This window comes from Chrysemys picta, chromosome 2 (assembly GCF_011386835.1).
Source record: "Chrysemys picta bellii isolate R12L10 chromosome 2, ASM1138683v2, whole genome shotgun sequence".
In the NCBI taxonomy this organism is placed as follows: Eukaryota; Metazoa; Chordata; order Testudines; family Emydidae; genus Chrysemys; species Chrysemys picta.
In genome coordinates this window covers 6,760,190-6,785,242 of record NC_088792.1, presented here as the reverse complement: position 1 = coordinate 6,785,242, position 25,053 = coordinate 6,760,190, and the positions used below count along the sequence as shown (strand labels likewise).

Sequence of the window (25,053 nt, the reverse complement as noted above, 5' to 3'; positions counted from 1 at the left end):
CACAGACCATCATTAAGGGTCAGATGTTATCCCTGCATATAGCAACAGCGGTCTCTCCTGTAGAAAAGTAGCTACAATAGCCAAGAAATAGGTACCATCTTCCACAGCACAAATGAACTGTATTTGCATAGAAGCTGTTCCTGGTATCACCCTTGTTGTTCCTCCTTTCCAATCCATTGCTAGGCAGGTTTGCCATCTTATTTTTTGTGTATGGAATCTGAAGACTGGTTGTTTCAACCTGACCCGTGACATCCTGCCATAAACCAGGGGAGAGTGCACTTCACAGCCCTGGCTTCCTGCAACTCCTCCCAGGAAATAATTCTCTGCAAGCAGCAATGTGTGGAGTTGTAATTCTTAAGGATGACTAAGTGCTGAAATGCCAGCAGCGGATTAATTACAGCCTTGTGAAGTTTAATTGCTAGCATGGCTGGTTAAGTCACAGGTCACGCCTTTCACTCTCCTCCACCCTTGCCGTGCATTCTTTGACATTCCTCACGAGCCACAAGCCCGGTTTGCAGAGCTACGGCATAATTTCCAAGCTCAGAGCATTTCCTTCATGGGGTGGAGGTTTAAATCATCAGTGAACGATGGTTTATGGGACTCCGAGGCATGAGATCAATAGTCGCAAGAACAGCCCTACCTTACATAAGTAACCTGCTTTCTCCAAATCATAGAAAGGGCCAGAGTCCACCCACACCCATCCTTTGCAATTGCAGGACATCGGCCATGGGAGTGACAGCACACGATTGATCCTAACGGTTGTTCCCTGATCAAGAGTCTGGAGAAAGACAGACTATTTATAGATCAAGCACACAAGCTCCTTGCCACTATGTTCAAGGTGAATCACCAGAGTCAAGTTCGGTGATTAAAGATGCATGGGAGCAAGAACTGCCCTGGGTTTGACACTTTTGTAGAGAGGCCTATTCAGCACTCACTTCTGTGTTGGTATCTTGCAGCACAAAAGCTTGAGGAAAGAGTAGGAATAGAAGGTTTCTTAGGCCTTGGCTACACTTGCGAGTCGGGGCGCATTAAATCGGTCCCGGGCGCCCTAACTCCTGAGGTGTCCACACTGGCAAGGCACGTAGAGCGCCCGGACTCCGCAGCTGGAGCACCCCGGTACGCTACCTCCACGAGAAGCATAGAGCTTGCTGCACCCGGGCTGGAGCGCCGCGGTGCCAGTGTGGACGCCCTGGTCGATTAATGCGCTCTGATCGGCCTCCAGGAAGTGTCCCACAATGCCTGTTCTAGCCACTCTGGTCATCCCTTTGACGTCTACTGCCCTGCCCTCAGGTGACCAACTTTCAGACCCGCCCTTTAAATTTTCTGAGAATTTTGAAAATCCCCTTCCTGTTTGCTTAGCAAGGCATGAAGTGCTCTCAGCGCATCTTTCTAGGTGACCATGCCTCCACGCGCCAGGCGATCCCCAGTATGGAGCAATGGAGAGGTACTGACCTCATCAGTGTTTGGGGGGAGGAAGCTGTCCAGTCCCAGCTGCGCTCCAGCCGTAGGAATCACAATACCTGTGGGCAGATATCAAGGGCCAGGATAGAAAGGGGCCATGACTGCAGTGCAGGGTTAAAGTGAAGGAGATGCGGAGTGCCTACCACAAAGCGCGGGAGGCAAACCGCCACTCCGGTGCTGCCCCCACGACCTGCCAGTTCCACAAAGAGCTGGACGAGATACTTGGGGGCGACCCCACCTCCACTCCGAAGAGCACCATGGACACGTCAGAGGCCGTGGCAGCCCAGAGTGCAACAAGGCAGGAGGAGGAAAGCGGGAGCGAGGGTGCTGAGGAGGAGGGGGACCCAGAGCCAGAGGACGGCACGGCATCCCTAGATGCATGCAGCCAGGAGCTGTTTTCAAGCCAGGAGGAAGGTAGCTAACCGCAGCGGACGGTGCTTGTGGAAGAACAAACAGCAGAGGAGGTGCTTGGTAAGCGGCTTTTATTTTGAGAAGGGAGTTGTTGGGTGCGGGCTGTTGGGGCGAGGAGGGTTGCAGAAAGAAGGGTTGGGGCTGCGTGCCTGCCTAGATGCGGAATAGGGCATTGATGTGCTCTCTCACATCGCGGTAATCGGCCTCAGTGATCTCATCGAAGGTCTCATGCAGAAGCTGGGCAATCCGCTTGCGCAGGTTCCTTGGCAGAGCTACTGTGCTCCTTGTCCCAGTCAGGCTAACATGTCCGCCCCACTGTGCCGTGAGGGGCGGGGGGACCATTGCTGCACACAGGCAAGCCACATATGGGCCAGGGCGGAAGCTGCATTGTTGCAGAAGACCCTTCCTTGCTTCCCAGGTCACCCTCAGCAGCAAGGTATCTTCCAGGACGAACCCATCCTGTGGAAAATGTGGGGACAGTGGCTCCCTGCAGCTGTTGGCTCTCCCAAAGACGCAGAACCCCAGAGGACAGTACGGCCCTGGAACAATCAGTCCCTCCTGCCCCTGTGGTTACTCACCATTTCGGGGCTCGTGGTTATGTGCGCTTGGGACAGGCAGTTTGTGCTATTGTGTGCAATGTACTTGTCTTTAAGATCAGCCGAATCGTTGCTCTGTCTAGTGTGAACAATGCTGCCTCTGTTAAATGTTGCATTTTGGCTTTACAGATGCAATCTTGAGATCCCAGCTGTCCTTGTTATCAACGGCTGAAAGGCTGCACAGATTCAGGAAGCGGCCACGAAGAAGCAAGGAGGACCTTCTGCATGAAGTCATGCAGCAGTCTCTTACTGAAAAATCAAAAGCTACAGGAGTGGCGGGAGACCGAAAGGAGGCTCCGCCAGGAGAATGCGGCTCGCCGGCAACAAACCACGGAGCGGCTCCGAAGCATTATGGAGTGCCAAGCGGACTTGACGCAGGCGCTCGTAGCACTGCATATGGAGCAGATCTGCCCCCCCTTTCTTCCCCGCCCCCCGCAGCCCTTGTCCCAAAACTCTTTCCCTTGCGCCCCCATGTCACCACCAACCCACTTTCCCCAACATCCGGTTTCTTATCACCACCAGCTGCCTCCAACACCCGTAGCTTCACCACCCAACCCTGCAAGCTAAGACCCTTACCCACTGCACTCAACTCCGCTCACCATGCGTTTTAGCCAGCCTGAAGTGCAGCACTCATTGCACGGCACTCCAGACAGAAAGGCTGAATATGATAACAGGACATACGCAAATCTGTGATTGTTCCGTTCCCCACCCCGCCCCCTTCCCTCCTCCCACACAGTACAGATGTGTCATGCCATGTGTGTTTCTCCAGCAGTTGTGTTTCTTTTCGATAAATGATTTTTCTGGGTTTGGAAACATTCTTTATTGCATTAAGTAAAAGATCCCGTAGCCCAGGAAAGCAACAGGCACCGCTCGTCAGTGTATCATACGTAGCAAACACAGATGCATGCTAGCATTGGAACCACTGCACTTCACCAAACATTACTGGTGGTTTTCAGCATCAAATGGCTCCCTCAAGGCATCCCTAATCCTTACGGCTCCTTGCTGGGCCCCTCTAATAGCCCTGGTCTCTGGCTGTTCAAATTCAGCCTCCAGGTGTTGAACCTCAGCAGTCCATGCCTGAGTGAAGCTTTCACCCTTCCCTTCACAAATGTTATGCAGGGTACAGCACGCAACTATAACCGTAGGGATGTTGTCAACGGCCAGGTCCAGCTTCCCATACAGACAGTGCCTGCGGGCCTTTAAATGGCCAAAAGCACACTCCACAGTCACAGTCATTCTGCACCGACTCAGCCTGTTGTTGAACTGCTCCTAGCTGCTGTCAAGGCTACCTGTGTAGGGTTTCGTGAGCCATGGCATTAAAGGGTAAGCGGGGTCTCCAAGAATCACAATGGGCATTTTGACTTCTCCTACAGTGATCTTCTGGTGCAGGAAGAAAGTCCCGCCTTGTAGTTTCCTGAACAGGCCTGTGTTCTGAAAGATGCGTGCGTCATGCACCTTTCCAGACCAGCCTGCATTAATGTATGTGAAATGCCCACGGTGATCCACAAGCGCCTGGAGAACCATCGAGAAATTCCCCTTCCAATTTATGTGCTCGGAGGCTAGGTGGTCTGGTGCCGGAATTGGAATATGCGTCCCATCTATCGCCCCTCCGCAGTTAGGGAAACCCATTTGTGCGAAGCCATCCACAATGTCACACACATTGCCCAGAGTCACGGTTCTTCTGAGCAGGATACGAATAATGGCCCTGCAAACTTGCATCAACACAATTCCAACGGTAGACTCGTCCACTCCAAACTGGTTAGCAACCGATTGGTAGCTGTCTGGAGTAGCCAGCTTCCAGACTGAGGCACCACGCGCTTCTCCACCGGCAGAGCAGCTCTCAATCTTGTGTCCGTGTGTCGAAGGGTGGGGGTGAGCTCAGCACACAGACCCATAAAAGTGGCTTTCCTCATCCGAAAGTTTTGCAGCCACTGCTTGTCATCCAAGACTTGGATGACGATGTGATCCCACCACTCAGTGCTTGTTTCCCAAGCCCAAAAGTGTTCCACGGTGGTGAGCATGTAGGGTAACCAGATGTTCCGATTTTATAGGGACAGTCCTGATTTTGGGGTCTTTTTCATATATAGGCTCCTATTACCCGCCACATCCGTCCCGATTTTTCACACTTGCTGTCTGGTCACTCTATGACTGTGACATGTGAATGCCACAAGCAATTTCATGTCACATGCATGTCGACATCATCGTGGGACTCCTCACTGTCACTTTGTAGCTTAAGGAATAACTCGACTGCAATTCGTGACGTGCTGGCGAGACCCATCAGCATATTTCTCAGCAGTTCGGGATCCATTCCCACAGACCAAAAGGGAAGACAGAGCATGCAGTACAAAAAACGCTGAAAGATGGCGCCAAATGTGGACGAAAGCACAAGGATTGCTGGGATGCGAAGCGATGCATCAAGGGGCATTGGGACAGGACCCAGGATGCCCCGCGCCCTTCTTCCCCCTTCCCATTCCGGTGCTGAGGCTTGTGGGAAGAGGTGCTCTGTGGGACAGCTGCTCATAATGCACCGCTCCGAATGCCGCTGCAAGTGCTGCAAATGTGGCCATGCCACTGCGCTTGCAGTTGAGTGTGAACCCACGGCAGCACTTTCCCTGCTGCTGTCTCCAAGGGCTGGTTTAACTCCCGGCGCTCTACATCTGCAAGTGTAGACAAGGCCTTAGCCTAGAGTTTGTCAGGAAAATGGAAAAACATCCAATTGATTTGGCCACTGACAACTAGCAAATATGAGAACAGTGCATGTTGAGTGCTTTCCTGTCTATACTCTATGGTTTAAAATAAAGCTGCTGAAGTTTATGGTTAAGAACTCTTTAAAGCATAACTGTTTAAATAGACTTACCACAGAAGAAGGGGAATTGCCCCAGTTACCAGGCTGGCTCAGAAGTGTCAACCGGCAGCACAGATTCTTGGAAATCAGAATTCTCGGGGTATGTCTTCACTGCTCACCGGACCACCGGGCAGCAATCGATCCAGTGGGGATCGATTCAACGCGTCTAGTCTAGACGTGATAAATCGACCCCCGAGCGCTCTCCCGTTGACTCCTGTACTCCAGCGCCGCGAGAGGCGCAGGCGGAGTCAATGGGGGAGCGGCAGCTGTCGACTCACCATGGTGAAGACACCACGGTAAGTTGATCTAAGTAAGTCAACTTCAGCTTCGTTATTCACATAGCTGAAGTTGCGTAACTTAGATTGATCCCCTCCCCACCCCCCCACAGTGTAGACCAGGGCTCGGAAATTCTCAAAAATCTAGGGCAGCAGAAGTGCTTCGAGGACACTCTGAAAGTACACCTTAAAAAGGGAGGCGTCGACCCAACACACTGGGAGGACTTGGCGCGGAACAGAACACAGCGGAGTCACACCAGACAACAAGCTAGAGCCCACCAAGCCGTGCTCATGAGACAGAGAAGCAACAAAGGAGGAAAGAAAGGGCACAATAGTCCAGCCAACAACTATGTCTCCTCCAAGATTACACCTGTCACTTCAGTGGGAAAATCTGCAGGGCACGAATTGGGCTCCTCAGCCACCTAAAACCCATCAATAAACCTCTTTGGCAAACATCATCCTCGCATCGAGGGATATCCAAAGAAGAGATTCTTAGAAAGTAGCCCCATTAATAAGGTAAGAAAACCCATCAAGAATTCACCAGGGTTTGAAGCACTGTATGTGTGGCTTTAAAAAAGTCTTTAAACCATAGTGACAACTCCAGAATTGTCCCAGCCAGGCGGGTCAGCTTGGTGGAATTTGTAAACTAACACAGAAGTATCTTTTTCCTTTGGGTACTCATCTGACCCCAGTACCATCTGAGCACCTCAGTATCTTTAATGCATTTATCCACACAGCACCCATGTGGTGGGCAGTGCTGTCATCTCCAATTTTATAGATGGGGAACTGAGGCACAGAAACTAAATGGCTTGCCCAAGGTCACAAGGAAGGAAGTCTGTGGCAAAGGAGGGACTTGAACCTGGGTCACCCAAGTCCTAGGCTAGTGCCTTGTAACTGAGGAACCATCTTCTCAGTTCAGGCTTTCCAAGGCTTGTAGCACATCAAGACAGACAACACAGGGAGAACTTCTGTGCAACAGTTATCCAATGGGCTAGAAAACTTCTCTTTAAAGCAACTTATCTAATGATCACCTGGATCTTAAACGGAGTTGTTCAACAAAAAGATAATTGTCACATTCTTTGTGGTATATAAGAACGACCATACTGGTCAGACCAATGGTCCATCTAGCCCAGGATCCCGTCTTCCGACCGTGGCCAATGACAGATGCTTCAAAGGAAATGAACAGAACAAGTCAATTAACAAGTGATCCATCCCCTGTCATCCAGTCCCAGCTTCTGCCAGTCAGAGGCTTAGGGACACCCAGAGCACTGGGTTGCATCCCTGACCATCTTGGCTAATAGCCATCGATGGACCTATGCTCCATGAACTAAGAGAATTTTTTCACTTCAAGGTCCCAGAAACAAAGGCAAGGTTTTCATCTCGAGGCCAAAAGACCAAAAACATCAAGACACTTGATCACGGCCTTGGATAGACCAAGAGACTCCTTTTGGCCTTCACAACGTCTCCTGGCAACGAGTTCTAGAGGTTGACTGCGCGGTGTGTGAAGTACTACTGCCTTATGTTTGTTTTAGACCTGCTGCCCATTAATTTCATCAGGTGACCCCTGGTTCTTGTGTTGTGTGAAGGGGTAAATAATATTTCCTTATTTACTTTCTGCAGACCATTCGTGGTTTTATAGACTTTTTTTTTATAGACGGCTCCTAAGACTTTGTTATCTTTTTTTTTTTTTTTTGACTGCTACTGCTCATGGAGGCGATGTTTTCCGAGAATTATCCACAATGACTCCAAGATCTCTTTCTTGAGTGTTTACAGCTAATTTAGACCCTATCATTTTGTGTGCATCACTGGGCTTATGCTGTCCAATGTGCATTACTTTGCATTTATTAATTCAGCCACATAGCAACCCGGTAGCTACACTGTTGGCAACATGGAATCCTCTCTCCCAATCTCAAGTGCAGCAGGAGGTACACCTGGCCAAAGACAGCCAGAAGGAGCTTAGCAAAGCTGGTGAGGACGCAGGCAACTAAATAATTTTCTTCTGATGGTTTCCACATGAAACCAAAGCAGGCGGGTCGGTTCTCTTTTTACAGACTCAGATCAGTCACGTTGGTTAGACGATACATCCAGGGCGTAAGTAGGTCACAAGATTATTTAGTGGACAATTACAAATCACTTGCCTGGATCAAGTTTTTGGTTGTCTTCAACTCCAGACAACAGGGTTTTTCTTGGCCTGCTGCATAGCCTCTGCAGTGCTACAGAAATACTGCTGCAACCTTAACTGTGGGACAGCTAGCAGCTGTCCCATAAGCTTTGATTTCTAGAGCCTACTGCTTCTCAAGTTCAGGATCAACCTGATCAGTCTCCCTTTAGTGACTAGCCAGACTCACAAGCACCAGTCCCTGTTTCAAGGGGCTGTGGTAGTTCAGAGACACCACTGGAAGATGCAAATCTAGAATGAAAGCAAGGTATCAGTTTCCTGGAGTTGTAGGCCACCCCTATTTTTAAAAGAATATTTGTCTGGTAAAGGAGTGAGCTAATAGTGAAATTCCTAAGTACATCAAAGAAGTTTAATTGCAAAGCTAATATCTCTATCAGCTGAACAGTTAAAACTGAATTTGAGATTCAAACATCCACTACAGAGAAGAGACTGTTCTAATTTGCCTTGCAAAGTTACATTTGGATCCTGGCAACACAGAGAGTAGTTGGACAGACATACTACCCAACAGATTGCAAGAAAGCAAACTTGTGTAATTGCTAAAGAAAGCAAACTTTACTCTTTTTACAACAAATTGTACTTTCAAAAGCATGCGACTCCCCCTGACCTAGCCCTGAGCATGCATCAGTGGGCAGAGTTAGGCCCATTGATACAAAACTGACTTCTGACAGGGAGCAGCTGGTGTCACGCTTAAAGCTTTCTTCTCTCGTACAGCTGCTCTGAAGTTTCAAGGACACTGTACACAAGTGAAAAGACCCTTTGGCCTTTATGGCACCAGCCAGAGGTCAGGAGATTATGAGAATTTCCAATAGTCCCTGGAGGAGAAGGTGGTTTGCCAATTCCAGAGTACACAGGCTGAAGATCTGGTATGAAACAATGCGACTTCTGGCACAGTTCGAGCTCCTCATTGTGCTGCCTGACAAGACATTTAAAAGGGAGGAACTATAGGGCTGAAAGTCAATTGAGGCTGTTTTACGTCACTGTTAGGGCTCTCCAAAGAGAACATGGCTAATATCATTATAAACCAGGGTGTGGATGTACAAACGCATCCCCGATGGCACAATAATGCCATCTCTTATGGCAGAGATGCCACAGGTCTGACACGTCTAGTCACAGCGTCACAATATGCATCAGCTTGTTGCTCACTCAGTATATCAAGTGGCAGAGGGCTGGAATCTAATAGCAGCTCATTCATTATTCACCAGGCTCTATACCTTCAACTCTTGGCATGTCAGCTCACTTACCTTCTGCAGGGCCCCGCTACCCTTTCAGGTACAAGAACAGTCTGATACACGAGTTTGCCTCTTCACCCTGCTCCATCCCACCAGTGCAGAATGACAGCCGGGCAGTCCTTGCACACAGCACTTCCGCAGCAGAATTGAAATAGACCAGGGACACAATAGTGTCACTCTGCTCCTGTCAGCATCATTGAGCAAGTGTTCGTGTGCAGAAGCAGCCGTTCAAACGCAGCTCTCCAGCAGGGGGATTTCTACACTGCCAGATGGTGAGGAAGAACGTGAAATTCCCTTGATCGCACACTAAATTCAAAGCCCCCGAGGCTTCTCTTGGGACCTGCAAATACTTTGCCATCAAGAAAAGCCTGTAGTTGATCAACTTTGTTTTTACACCATGCAGTTACAAGGAACGCACAGTAGCAAGCCACAATTAATGTGAGCCCCATTTGGCCTTTGGGCCTTCACTCATGAGTGCCAAAAATAACTCCATGCTTAAGGCACGGCAGGAGGAGAGAAAGATATAACCACGGAAGAAGGCTAAATTGTGTTCAGATTCTGATAATAATGATTCTGATAATCCTTCCCCTTGTGCGTCAGGCCCTAAGAGTAGGTCTACACAGCAACTAGACACCCAGGGCTGGCCCGTGCCAACCAACTCGGGCTTGCAAAGCTTGGGCTGCGGGGCTTTCCATTACCGAGGAGATGTCTGGGCTCAGGCTGGCGCCCAGACACTAGGACCATGCGAAGCGGGAGGGTCTCAGAGCTCCTGCTGGAGCCGGAAGTCTACACAGCCATGAAACAGAGTCGCACCCGTGGCTGGCCAGTGCCAGCTGGCTCGGGTTTTCCTTTGGTGTGCAGACATACCCCGAGAATTACTCCCAAACAGAAGGGCTGTTTGCATTTCCTAAAGTGTCTGAAATGGAAAATTTCTTACTGATAATTTCCTTTTTGCTAGGGCTACATTGTCTGTGTTTTTTATTGTATTCCCTCAATGTCAGATAATCTTCACCGAGCGAGAAAATTCACAGTAAGCTATCTGGGCACTGGAAGCCAAGGAAAGATCCTAATTAGCAAACCATGGAAAGCAGCACTAACACAACACACAGTCAGAGACATCCGTCTGAAAAATAAACAAATTACTTGTGTTTGGCGGCATCCTCTTCGTCATCGTCTCTAAACTGCTTATTCTCAGGTTCACCATTGTCCTTATTCTGCAAAACAAAAAAGTTTCTGTCAAGCTTCTGCTTTCCCGAATTATGCACAGTAACAAAAGAATGGAGTGGCACCAGAGCCACGCTGAAAAGAGGACACGGGACCGATATGAACACCAGTGGTCTGTACAATTTAAACCTGACTTGCTTTTAGTCAAAGCTAGCTGCAATTTTCCCTTGTCTAGTTTGCACCAAAGACAAGGACAATTAAATTATCTTCTCCTTAGAGGCAGCCATGACACTCAGAACGAATATTCTCCTTATTTCTGGATGTCCAAGCCAATTCAGCGAGCAAACAACAAGCCATGGTAAATTCTAAGCTAAGAGACCTGGTCTGCAGTATAATTCCAACCTTGTTTTAAACAGAGTAATGTTGATAGTAGGGCACTGTAGGGCGAAGAACAATGCAGTAGATTGGTAACAGCTGTGTACAGCTTCACCAGGTTGGGGAGGAGATCAGAGTTTAAATCCTGGGCTCCCCTGGCTAGGAGGGAAGGCAGAACTCTATTCTGGCCAATAACTGAAGTGATAGGGACTGGATCCGAAGGGAGCTACATGTTGATATGAAGAGTCCTATTACGTCCATCTCTCTGAGTGCAGGATTATTCCCTAGCACACAACCAGGTTGTGTTTACACTAGCCTGCTTTCTGAAACATATCCCACGTTTGCTAGCAATGGGTCAGCTACACCAGTGACAGCAACAATGGGAGCTCCGCGCTGCTTTTAGACAGGGCTCCAGGCAGCCGCTGACTTCTTTATCATTCAAAATAACTCCGGAGGAAGTTTTAACAGGTTTGCAAATCATTACTACGTAAATCAGAAACACAGCATTAATGATTACAACACTGAGCTTATCTTTTTTAGAGCAACATTACGCAGTAATAGAATAATCAAATCTCTGTTTAGTGGGGTGTTACCATATTAGAGTGAGTCACTTTCCACTAGCCCCGCTGTGTTTTTTTGTGATTGCAGTGAGTGTCAAGTGACTACTGACTCTACTCATATTTATTAAACCAGCCATGTCCATCCACCTGAATATTAAAAAAATCAGATACGTGTGCTAGGATTTATTTGCAGGGGAATGTACTTTGAATAATCAATAAATGGTAACCAAACATCTAAGCATTTATTGGCCCTCTGTTCTGTTGAGTATGTAATTGAAGCATTATTCTTTCCATAACCATGCCCCATATTTTCGGAGCCATTCCTCTAACGTGGAGCTCCCCCCGCCCCCAATGAGGCGCTATCAGTAACCCAGCAGCTATTAGCAGATGTGAATTTAATTCTTTGAACCTGAGCAATTCCACCAGCAGGATTATCGAAGGATCACTGGGTAATCCTCCTGGGGCTTTTTGGTAATCATTTGGTAATTGCAACGTTATCTAATTAAAATATTACGATGCAAATCATTGCTGCTGCCACTGTTATATAATTGCAACGAATCTTATACAAAGTGTGACGCATGGTCAGAAAGGGTTAAGCATCCTGCAGGATAATTGACCCAGGTTCAACCTTTAGAGACATATTAGAAAGGGATGTAAATGGTAATTAGGGCCATTCCATGTTAGACAGGCTAGAACTTTGAAATGCAAACCTATATTGTTAGAAATTAAAGGGGGATACTAATTGCATGTGTTTACTTATATCTTGTTTAATGATTAGCCCTGTAAACAGACAGTTCCTGTCTGTCACTATAGCTATTAATTCAGAGCTCAAAAGGGAATATTGACATTTAGATGAATCTTGGGTGAAATAATGTCATTGTCTATATATCACTTTAATGTTTCTGATAGACTGCCTAATAGATAAATTGCCTTATGTAAATCAGTGTAGCTAATTACCGGTGATGCTTGGAAACATGTCCACTTCAAAGTATCTGTGATTGCCTATTGTTCACCTAAGGACTCCGAACTGTATAAAGATGGCTTGGGTCCCAATCCTTTTTATCTCCGACCTGCTTGATGCTTCGTGCAGGGAAACGTAAGTCGTAAGGCTGAGATCCCAACCCTGACTGGACCACCCTGACTATGAACATTTGGACTATAACCCATGAATATTTCTGAAAGAACTCTTTGCAACTACAAAGCTCACCATCTCTGATATGAATTCAATCTCAAGAACTGTGCCCATGTCTGTATGTATACTGATCTTTTAACCAATACTATCTCTCTCTTCTTTTTTAATACATTTTAGTTTAGTTAATAAGGACTGGCTGTAAGGGTGTATTTGGGTAAGATCTGGAATATTCATTAACCTGGGAGGTAATGTGTCCGCTCCTTGGGGATTGGTAGAACTTTCTTACATGATGAATAAGATTTTCAGTAATCCTCATCATATCTGACTTGGGTTTTTGGGTGGAGGCCTAAGGCGGGTTGCTTTAAGGGAACTGTGTTATTGACTTCTGGGTAACCATTGAGGTATTATAGAAGCAGTTTTATGCTGGTTTGGTAAATCTAAGTATTGGAAAATCCACCAGCTTTGGGGATTGTCTGCCCCATTCTTTGCAGTTCACCCTAACTGAGTGACCTCACTTGGCTCCCTTGGGACTCCGGCCACAGTAATAAATATCCAACAATTTATAATATTTCATTATGAAGCATATGCCAAAATTCTCTAACAACCGGACAGGTATACCATACCTCTTTCACCACAATTTCACCAACTTTTATCCCAATTCACTCTCTCTCTCTATATATATATTTTAAACCTGGCTGGCGGGAGGTACCATTGAAATAGATATTAAGGAATTTTCTTTTATTTTGCTACAGACTGAGGTTGCTGACTTTTTTCCCAGACCAAAGCCAATTCCTCTGGGGTAATTTGTCTATCCAATTCTTTTTTTCTTTGTGAATATGTGGATGTTTCTTTGTTAGGAAAGTTCTCAGGAAAGATTGACATAAATTAATTATAATTTTTTATTTTCTAATCAACAAGAAGCCAGCACTTCTACGAAAGTTGGCTTTCTGTGGAAAAGTTTTCTAGGAAATTGGGAAACATAATGCCTAACTTGAAAGTACTGGTACCGAAGGAGAGTGGGCCAGTTAAAGCAGGTTTTGGTTTCTAAATAAGTTAGAAAAGTTTCTTTGAACAGTTGGCCAAACACATGTAGTTCATGGCTCTCCAAAACTTTAAAACTCTGCTGTATGATTTGGGTTAAAATTTGGATTATTTGCAATGGGTGTAATTAGCAAAGAAAATGAACGTATTCTCTCTGGTTCTATCCCCCAACCCATACAGTAGTCTTTGCTAAAGGATTTATATAAATTGCACAAAGACATGCACATAGGTGGATTTTATTTGTTTTAATCCATGCTATCCTAGCAATATTTAGATTGCCACAATTTTCCTGTTCAATAAAGACCCAGTGTTTGCTTGAGCTGGCTGGCTTGATAGTACCATGTAACATTTAGAACTAGTTCACCCTGTTTAATGGAACTGTAGAGTATCTGCACTCTCTCTCTTTTTTTATTCTATCTGAATTCTAACATTCTTTGTATTCTTGCTAGAACTTTCCCAGAAGATTTTGAAACAAGAGATATCCTTGGCAAAATATTCAATTTGACTGTAAATATTCTTCCTCACCAAGAAACTGTGTATTTCCCTCAGCACGCAACCTTTGTTCATTTGCTGAAGTAGAGGTTTGACATCTTCTTCTGCTATCCCTCGATGCAAGGATGACGTATGCCAAGGGGGATCATTGGTGAGTATTTAAGTGGCAGAGGAACCGAATTCGTGCCCTGCAGATTTTCCCACAGAAGTGACAGGTGTAATCTTGGAGGAGACAGAGTTGTTGGCTGGACTGTTGTGCCCTTTCTTTCCTCCTTTGTTGCTTCTCTGTCTCATGAGCACGTCTGTTCTCCTCAAAGTGGGCTGTGGCTTGGTGTATGGTGTGGTGCCACTATGTTCTGTTCCACGCAGAGTCCTCCCAGTTTGTTGGGCTCATGCCTCCCTTTTTAAGATGTACTTTCAGTATGTCTTTGAAGCGCTTTGGATGCCCTCCGCAAGCCCTTCTTCCCTGATTTAACTGAGAGAAGAGTCCTTGATTCGGGAGGAGAGTGTCCGGCATACATACACAGTGGCCAGCCCAATGGAGTTGGCATTTCATGACCTGCGTTTCTACACTGCTGATGTTGGCTGCAGAGAGAACGCGGATGTTACTGCGTCAGTCTTCCCAGCTGGTCCTGAGAATCCTCCTGAGGCAGCGCTGCTGGAACCGCTCCAGCCACTTGAGATGTCGGCTGTACGTTACCCAGGTCTCACACCCATAGAGAATGGTGGGGGATGACAACTGCCTTGTAAACCAAGATCTTAGTACCTGTTTGTAGATCCCTATCATTAAAGATTCATTGGAGTAGTCTTCCAAAGGATGTGCTGGCACAGTGGATCCTGTATTAAATTTCTGCGTCAATGCTGGCTGTTTGGGAGAGGTGGCAACCAAGGTACGGAAAATGGCTGTGACCCAGGCTGTGACAGGCATCTGCAAAAAGATTTAGGGTGCTTTACAGGTCGGCCTCTGTGTGTGCAAGAATGACACAGTCATCTGCATACTGAAGGTCAGTGATGCCAATTCTCGTAATCTTAGATTTTGTTTGGCGACGTTGAAGATTGAGGAGTTGGCCATCCATACGATACTCAAAAGTCCATCAGGAAGGTGGTCGCGAATGAGAATCAGGATCACAGCAAGGTAAATGGAGAAGAGTGTTGGAGCAATGACACAGCCCTGCTTGACACTGGTGCAAATTATGAATGGTTCGGTCTCTGAGCCGTTGCACAGAATGGTGGCAGTCACCCCATCATGGAGTAGTTGGATGATGGAAATGAATTTCTGTGGACAGCCAAACCTACACAGCACCTTCCATAGGGCATCACGGTTGATAGAGTCAAAGGCCTTGGTTAGGTCGATGAATGTCATAACAGTTCCAGGTGTTGCTCTCTGCACTTTTCCTGAATCGGTCATGCCACGAAGATCATGTCGGTTGTGCCTCGGGATGACCTGAAGTCTCGCTATGATTCAGGGAGGACTTCCTCGGCAAGGGGGGGGAGGGGGAGGCAGTTTAGTAGGATCCAGTCAAGAATCTTCCCTGTGATGGAGAGGAGAGCAATACCTCTGTAGTTCCAGCACAAAATTTGACATCTTACAGCTGCTTCAGGTTGTTTGAGATTTAATTCCAAAGTATCTTATGGAATTTGTTGCCCATTTGCACCCAATTGTTTTCTGGAGGGACAACTTCTCTGTATCTGGAAAATTACGCATAGCGATGTCTGACCCAGCTCACAGCAGCTTTACATAACAGTTCTTAAGGCATGTGTACCCTACAACGGTGCAACTAGAGTGCTGCAGCTGCGCTGCTGTAGTGCAGTTGTTCCTTACATCGACGGATGGGTTTTTCTGTCACTGTAATTAATCCACCTCTTTCAGAGGCGGTAGCTAAGCTGATAGAAGAATTCATCCATCAACTAAGCTGAGTCTACAGTGCAGGTTAGGTCAACCTAACTACATCATGCAAGGCATGACATTTTTCACAGCCCTGAGCGATGTAGCTAGATTGACCTAAGTTTTAGGTGTAGATCAGGCCTCAGAACATTTGTGGCCATTGGCATCCTATCTACACTAGGCGCTCCCACTGCAAATACCTAGCCATACCCCCTTCTACTATGGTCAATGCTTAGATACAATGTGCTGAGAGGGTACAACAATGGGTGCAATAGAATCTCTCTCCCTGGTGTCTTCCTTGACGGGAGGGAGAGTGAATGAGGCATTGTCCCTTTTCTGGGTGAGAGTGAGTAGAGTAAAAGATAATAGGGATTGTGGCAAGTAGGGAGCATAAGAACGGCCACACTGGGTCAGGTCAACGGTCCACCTAGACCAGTATCCTGTCCTCTGGCAGTGGCCAGTTCCAGATGCTTCAGAAGGAATGAACAGAACAGGGCAATTTCAAGTGACCCATCCCATCATCCAGACCCAGATTCTGGCAGCTGCAGCTTTAGGGACACCCGGAGCATGAGGTTGCATACCTGACTATCTTGGCTAATAGCCATTGATGCACCTACCCTCCACGAACTTATCTAATGCTTTTTTGAACCCAGTTATACTTTTGGCCTTCACAACATCCCCTGGCAAAGAGTTCCACAGGCTGATGTGTGTTATGGAAAGAAGTACTTCCTTTTATTTGTTTTAAACCTGCTGCCTATTAATTTCATTGGGTGACCCCTGATTCTTATGTTATGTGAAAGGATAAATAACACTTCATTATTCACTTTCTCCACACCACTCATGATTTTTAAACCTCTATCATATCCCCCCCAAGTCGTCTCTTTTCTAAGCTGAACAATGCCCGTCTTTCTAATTTTTCCTTGTTTGGAACCTTTTCCATATGCATAATCATTACGGTTGCCCTTCTCTGTGCCTTTTCCAATTCAAATATATATGGGGCAACCAGAAATGCATGCAATATTGATATGGCATTATGATATTTCTGTTTTATTATATATCCCTTTCCTAATGGTTCCTAACATTCTGTTAACTTTTTTTGACTGCCGCTGCACATTGAGGGGATGCTTTCAGAGAATTATCCACAATGACCCCAAGATCTCTTTCTTGAGTGAGAACAGCTCATTTAAACCCCATCATTTTGTACATATAGTTGGAATTATTTTTTCCAAAGTGCATTACTTTGCATTTATCAACACTGAACTTCATCTACCATTTTGTCACCCAGTTTTGTGAGACCCCTTTGTAACTCTTCACAGTCAGCTTTGGACTTAACTATGATGAGTAACATTGTATCATCTGCAAATTTTGACACATCACTGTTTACCCCCTTTTCCACATTATTTATGAATATGCTGAAGTCCCAGTGGATCCCTGGGGACACTTCTATTTACCTCTTTCCATTGTGAAAACTAACCATTTATTCTTACCCTGTGTGTCCTGTCTTTTACCCAGTCACAGATCCATGAGAGCACCTTCCCTCTTAGCCCAAGACTGTTTAGTTTGCTTAAGAGCCTTTGGTAAGGGATCTTGTCAAAGGCTTTCTGAAAGTCCAAATACATATATTAACTTGATCATCCTTTTCCACATGCTTGTTGACTCCCTCAAAGAACCCTAATAGATTGGAGAGGCATGATTTCTCTTTAAAAAAGCCATGTTGACTCTTCCCCAACATAGCATGTTCACCCACGTATCTGATCATTTTGTTCTTTACTATAGTTTCAGCCAATTTGTCCGGTACTGAAGTTAAGCTTACCAGCCTGTAAATCCCAGGATCACTTCTGAAGATTTTTTTTTTAAATAGGCATTGTATTAGCTACCCTCCAGTCAACTGGTACAAATCCTGATTTAAGTGATAGATTGCATACCATAGTTAGTAGTTTTGCCATTTCATATCTGAGTTCCTTCAGAATTACCGGGTGAATACAAACTGGTCCTGGTGACTTAGTACTAATTTATCCATTTGTTCCAAAATCTCCTCTATTGACACGAAGCTGGGATAGTCCCTCAGACGTGTCACCTAAAAAGAATGGCTCAGATGTGGGGATCGCCCTCGTGTCCTCTGGTGAAAAACGATGCAAAGAATTCTTTTAGCTTTTCCACAACGGCCTTGTCTTCCCTGACTGCTCCTTAAGCACCTCCATTGTCCAGCAGCCCCACTGAATGTTTGGCAGGCTTCCTGCTTCTGATGTACTTAAATTAATGTTTTGCTGTTAGTTTTGTGTCCTTAGCTAGTTGCTCTTCAAATTCATTCTTGGCCTGCCTTATTATACTTTTACACTTGACTTACCAGAGTTTATGCTCTTTTCTATTTTCCCCAGTAGAATTTGACTTTCAATTTTTAAAAAATGCCTTTTTGCCTTTCAACTGCCTCTTTTACTCTCTTGTTTAGCCATGGTGGCTTTTTTTTTTTTGGTCCGCATACTTTCTGGGGTGCAGAAGTATATATTTAGTTTGATCTCTATTATGGTGTTTTTCAATAGTCTCCAGGCATTTTACCCTGGTGACAGTTCCTTTTAATTTCCATTTAACTAGTTTCCTCATTTTTGTGTAGTTCCCCTTTTTGAAGTTAAATGCTACTGTGGAGGGTTTCTTTAGCATTTTCCCCCCTACGAGGATCTTAATTTTAATTACATTATGACTCCTATTACCAATCGGTTCAGCTATATTCACCTCTTGGACCAGATCCTACATTCGACTTAGGACTAAATCAAGAATTGCTTCTCCCCTTGTGAGTTCCAGGACTGGCTGCTCCAAGAAGCAGTCATTCATGGTGTCTAGAAATTCTATCACTGCATCACTTTCTGAGGTGACACATACCCAGTCAACATGAAGAAAGTTGAAATCCCCCATTATTATTGCATTTTCTGCCTTTGTAGCCTCTCTAACCTCCTGGGGCATTTCACAATCACTGTCACCATCCTGGTCCTACTACTGCTAGATTCTTATTATTCAAGCATGGGATTTCTCTCCACAGAGATTCCATGGCACAGTTTGATTCATTTAAGATTTTTACTTTATTTGACTTTCTGCTCTCTTTCACATATAGTGCCACTCCCCCACCGGCACAACCTACTCTGTCATTCCTATATACTTTGTACCCTAGTATCACTGTCCCACGGATTATCCTCATTCCACCAACTTTCCCTGATGCCTCTTATATCAATGCCAGGCACTCTAGTTCACCCATCTTAGTATTTAGATTTCAAGCATTTGTATATAAGCACTTGTACAGTTTCTCAATATTCAGTTGCTTGCCTTCATATGTTATATTTCAGTGAAACTCTTTTACATGTGACTACTTTATCAACTTCTTTCCTATCTTTACTAGGATATAGAGTTTCCCTTCTAATAAATTCATCCCGATGTTTCCACGAAACTGTGTGCTCCTCCACACTGGTCAGCTTCCCCCCAGTGCTTAGTTCAAAAAATCCTCCACATCCTTTTTAATTTTAAATTCCAGAAATCTGGCTCCATTTTGGTTTATGTGGAGCCCACCCTTCATGTATAGGCTCCTCCTTTCCCAAAAGGTTCCTCGGTTACTAATAAACATAAAACACTCCTCCCTACACCATCATCTCATCCCCACATTGAGATCCTGCAGTTCTGCCTGTCTTCCTGGCTGCGCGTGGAATTGGAAACATTTCAGAGAACGCGACCGTGGAGTTATGGGTTACAGAAGAGGTGGTAAGCCTCATCACCTGCATGTAAGCAGCTACAAGTTGCCCATCGGTAGCATGAATACCTGTAAACTGCATTCCCTTCCTTCTGACTATCTGCTGCTAATACGGCTGCCCCAGACAGAACAAAAACAGAGGAGGTTTGAAACCAATGTCTTAACATTCAGGTCCCTCTCTCCCAAGAGAAATTAATGCTGGTTCCTTCTTTGCAACAATGGCTGTTAAACAAGATTTCAGGTTTCATTAGCAGGATCATTCAAACCAAGTGCTAATTTTTCCAGTTCCCAGAGTCAGCCTGCAAAGCCAGGAAATGCTGAGCAGCACAGCCTCTCTGAAACCCAACTAGGTAAGAAATAGTCATGGCTTTACAGTGAAGTGTTCTTTTGTCACTGAGTCTTTTACAGAAGGGCCTTTGTTCCGTGTGTTTTCTCATAGCACCATGGTTGCTTAATCAATAGATCAATGTGTGGATCATACTTCCTTTTGAGACTGCCGGGAGAAATCCTTGTATTTCCCTCAATTCCATTTCCAGTTACCCTACAAATTATAAACTAGGGCTTTCAGGGTTGGTCTTGAACAGTTTAGCAATACACGCTAGCTGAGAAAAGCAAAGTTACAAGTTAGTAGTGGGTTACGGAGGGGCCGTGGGAGAGGGTTGTGTGTTTCTAAAAAATATAAACTCTGTCTTCCACCATGCAGCTGATTCATAGTGCTCCGAGTCAATTTCATACTGGAGCATGTCACAAGGCTGGCAGCAAGAGGACTGCCTATTGAGTAATGCCTAGGAAGCTGAGCTTTGAAGACACTTCATATTTATTTCCCCACCCACCTCCCACCCCCACAGCACTGGAGCTTCATGACTCTGTTCCACAGGAAAGCAAAATATTGGATCAGTGCAACAGAAAAGGGCCTTGAAAATGCCTGTAGCCCCATAGAATAATTGTGCACAAAGACAGCAGCACAGAGGGGAAGGGTAAACGATCACTCACAAAAGAGCGTGATGTAAATGAGTAGTTTGCCTAGCTATTCTTCCCCTCTGAAGAAGGTAGGAGGCACTGGATATAATGTCAATAACCATCATCTTTGTCTGCGGACGGCAACCTCTTGGAACACCATGGCTCTTTACACAGACTCCCCACAAGAGAAAAATCACTTCAGACACACAGTACAAGCTGGGACCTACCTACACAACAGCTTAGCTCAGAAGGTGAAACACCAGCAGATTCTTGCAGGAATTCTATTTCAGATTTGGGGACGATTTATATCTTCAAGTCAGCGGCACTGCTATGGGTACCCGCATGGCCCCACGGTATGCCAACATTTTTATGGCTGACTTAGAACAACGCTTCCTCAGCTCTCGTCCCCTAGCGCCCCTACTCTACTTGTGCTACATTGATGACATCTTCATCATCTGGACCCATGGGAAAGAGGCCCTTGAGAAATTCCACCAGGATTTCAACAATTTCCACCCCACCATCAGCGTCAGCCTGGACCAGTCCACACAAGAGATCCACTTCCTGGATACTACTGTGCAAATAAACAATGGTCACATAACCACCACCCTATACCGGAAACTACTGACCACTATACTTACCTACATGCCTCCAGCTTTCATCCAGACCACATCACACAATCCACTGTCTATAGCAAACCCTAAGATACATCCACATTTGCTACAACCCTCAGACAGAGACAAACACCTTCAGGATCTCTATCAAGCATTCTTAAAACTACAATGCCCACCTGAGGAAGTGATGAAACAGACTGACAGAGCCAGAAGGGTACCCAAAAGTGACCTACTACAGGACAAGCCCAACAAAGAAAGTAACAGAACGCCACTAGCCATCACCTACAGTCCCCAACTAAAACCCCTCCAGCACATCATCAAGGATCTACAACCTATCCTGAAGGACAATCCCTCACTCTCACAGACCTTGGGAGACAGCCCCCCAACCTGAAGCAAATACTCACCAGCAACTACATACCACACAACAGAAATACTAACTCAGGAACCTATCCCGCAACAAACCACGTTGCCAACTGAATCCACATATCTATTCAAGAGACACCATCATAGGACCTAACCACTTCAGCCACACCATCGGGGGCTTGTTCACCTGCACATCTACCAATGTGATATATGCCATCATGTGCCAGCAATGCCCCTCTGCCACGTACATTGGACAAACCGGACAGTCTCTACGCAAAAGAATAAATGGACACAAATCAGACATCAAGAATTGTAACATTCAAAAACCAGTAGGAGAGCACTTCAATCTCCCTGGACACTCAAAAACAGACTTAAAAGTGGCCATTCTTCAACAAAAACACGTCAAAAACAGACTTCAACGAGAAACTGCAGAACTGGAATTAATTTGCAAACATGATACTATCAAATTAAGCCTGAATAAAGTCTGGGAGTGGCTGGGTCGCTACAAAAAAATATTTTCCCTCTGTTGATACTCACACCTTCTTGTCAACTGTTGGAAATGGGCCACATCCACCCAAACTGAATTGGCCTCGTTAGCACTGACCCCTCACTCAGTAAGGCAACTCCCATCTTTTCAGGTGCTGTGTATTTATACCTGCCTACTGTATTTTCCATTCCATGCATCTGATGACGTGGGTTATAGCCCACAAAAGCTTATGCCCAAATAAATTTGTTAGTCTCTAAGGTGCCACAAAGACTCCTCGTTGTTTTTGCTGATACAGACTAACACGGCTACCCCTCTGAAACCTTTCACATTTCTGAAGGTGTTAGCTGCTGTCCTTTCAAACTAAGGCAATGTTTGCTTCCGAAATACGCTTCCTTCGTCCGGTTAAACCTGTAACCCATCGCGCTGCTGCTTGTGTACTAGCAGGTGCTACCTAATCAGCATTTCTAGTTAGCACTGCTGGAGTCTCCTGCAGACTATCAGACTGTGTAGGAGAGTTTTCCTCTGAGCTATTCCAGCAGGGCTAAGATGCACAGGAAGACAGAACCTGTATGTAGGATGGAGAGTTTACAGTAAGATACTTTGTCTATCTGAGGATCTCAAGTGCTGGAGTGGGTGGCAATAGCCCCACTCTCCCGGTAAGGAAAGTAGGGCACAGAGAGCCCAAGGCTACGCAGCGAATTGGAGTGAGGAGCAGAACGCCTCTCTTCACTCCCAGCAGGGCTATGCCAGAATCACCAGACAGCACTATCCTGATCAGTTACTCATACTGGGAAAGAGGCCCTTTGTTGTGCCATTTTAGCCCAGCTTATGGTTCTGTTCTGTTTTCTGCAGCCACCTCTCTGTCCTTTCCAGCATTCTCTAAGTTCTGCCAACCATCTGGGATTCCTATCTGAACATGTGCGTTTTCTAACACAGCGATCATACAATTAATACAGTATAATTCATTGTAGCCCTGTTGTCCACTACTTCCCCACTCTGCCTTCCCTTCAGCTTTTTCCTTGGCAAGCTGCCTTCCACCGTCATCTTCTCCAGATGGTCTCCACTTCTGCTTAGTGGCCATGTGCATTACTGTAACTTTCATTTCTCAAGCTCCAGGAGAGGAAACATTTCTCTTCACAACACTGCATTGCCCCGCTTTTGGCTTCTATTTCCAGTAATAGCGCCACATTTCAAATGCTGCAGTCATTTTCCCTCCTTGGAGGTGGTCAATTTCCACAGGTCTGCAGAGCAATAAGTCAGTTCAAGGCACTAGCCAGATCGGCTTCAACTTTGTTTTCTTGTATTTAAACTGAAAGCAGCAGGGGGAGCTGAAAACAACCCTTGTATTGCTCTGCCCTGCTCTTATTTCTAGCACATCCTCTTTCTGATATGCCCTGTGGTGAGACTCCAACAATGCTGGTTATTAGCAGCAGTAAGTCACACCACTGGAGGTAGCTGTATAGCTAAGGCCTACAAAACTGCATGCTAGCTGCCTGCAAATGAAAGTCGTCCCCATATCTCAGTCTGCTGGGCATAGACAGCCCTTGAATGAACATTTTTCAGAGTAGCAGCCGTGTTAGTCTGTATCCGCAAAAAGAACAGGAGTACTTGTGGCACCTTAGAGACTCTAAAAAATTTGTTAGTCTCTAAGGTGCCACAAGTACTCTTTTTCTTGAATGAACTGCCAGGGTAAAAAATATATATATATGCTGCTCATTTACAATCTGGTAGTTACTTAGTTCTCAAACATCGCAATCCTCATCCATTACTTTTGGCTTGAAGCCACCAATATGAAAATGACTTTTGGGTGGATAAGGTAGGGAGTTAATAAAGCAAAGAGGTTTAAGATAAAAAGGACTTTGTTTTACAAAAACGCTAAAGGGGACTTAGACTATTTCCTGATATAGACACAACTCCCCCCTCCTCCACAAAAGGCTGGCACTGAATTATTCCAAGAGGACTAGCATCCCGATGCTACGCAATGTCAGTGGCAAAGATTCACAAAGAACAAACTGGTAATAGCCCAACTTATTAACAGAATATATGTGGACTTTGATTTAGTTGGGGATTGGTCCTGCTTTGAGCAGGGGGGTTGGACTAGATGACCTCCTGAGGTCCCTTCCAACCCTGATATTCTATGATTCTATAACTCATAAGACTGCAGAATTTGGGCCCTGCAAGAACCTTTGATGCAAGTTAGGGTATAATCAGTGTCCATGTGTTATGTTCTTATTCTCTTAGCAAGTGCCAGATGGCGATAAAGACACATTTGGTCGCAGTACACTAAACAAATGCCAGATGGCGACACTGCAGAAAAATACATGGTGGGTGTGTACCAACTGTCAGCAAGAAACCGCCCCCTGCTTTTCTTCCAGCCTCTGGGCCATTGCACTCACCATCTACACCCAAAGAGCTGCCTTTCCATGCTAAGGATTATGGGTAGCATCTAAAGGACTTTGCTCAGCTCACAAGGTCTGTACCCTCCATTGCAGTATCAATGCCCCCGAATGCCTGCAACATTTTTGGAGAAACCACCAGGTCATGTACTATAGCAGCTTCCTGAATTCAAGCATGAACGGTATGGGAGAGTAGGCCTTGTTCATCAGCAGGAGGGAACTTTGTCACAGAAGGTATTTCAACCTCCCGTTTTTCCCCTTTGTACAGTTTAGTACTACATCTGAGATCGTGTGCCATGCAACACAGGTATCTTTCTTCTCAGCTCATCAGCAGGCTGAGATGCAGCAGTGACTGGTGGGTTTATCACCTCCCAGATGGATTACTGTAAAGTCCTAAAACTGGGGGATGATGAAGGCTGCAAAGCAGCTCCATTTCATTCAGCGTGCAGCGGTGCACCTTCCAACCAGAGCGAAGTAACAGGAGCACATCACCCCAGGGCTCCACATGTTTCTCTGGGCCACTGTTCAGTACCAAGGTACTTCAGTGTCTTGGTCCCACCAATCTACAAAGGCCTGAGTGGAGCAGGCCTCAACTACCTGAGGATATTGTGCTTGTACAGACGGGCACTGTCATGAGAAATATAAAATTAATAGAGCCAAGGCAAGGCTATTAGGCTTTTTCAACAGCAGGACCTTATCAATTAACTATACAATCCTATCCCCTTAAGAGCTAGAGAAGAGCCATCTCTTTGCATTTGCATTTATGGATAAATGCAATAAAGCCAAGAGGAACTTAAGTCATCTAGCCTGACCACCTGTCAGTCACAGGACGCAGAATTTCATCCAGATACCCCTGTA

The 25,053-nt window shown here is 45.7% G+C and overlaps 1 protein-coding gene across 2 annotated transcripts in view; it reads right to left on the bottom strand.

The window, feature by feature from the left end:
- The window catches only part of CCDC12 (coiled-coil domain containing 12), an 80,300-nt gene that overhangs the window by 20,679 nt on the left and 34,568 nt on the right, over nucleotides 1-25,053 (bottom strand). For both annotated transcript variants that reach the window (XM_005308780.4, XM_005308779.4), the window contains exon 2: nucleotides 10,140-10,210. In XM_005308780.4, coding sequence (XP_005308837.1) covers nucleotides 10,140-10,210 — 71 coding nt within the window. The remainder of the gene's footprint in view (nucleotides 1-10,139; nucleotides 10,211-25,053) is intronic.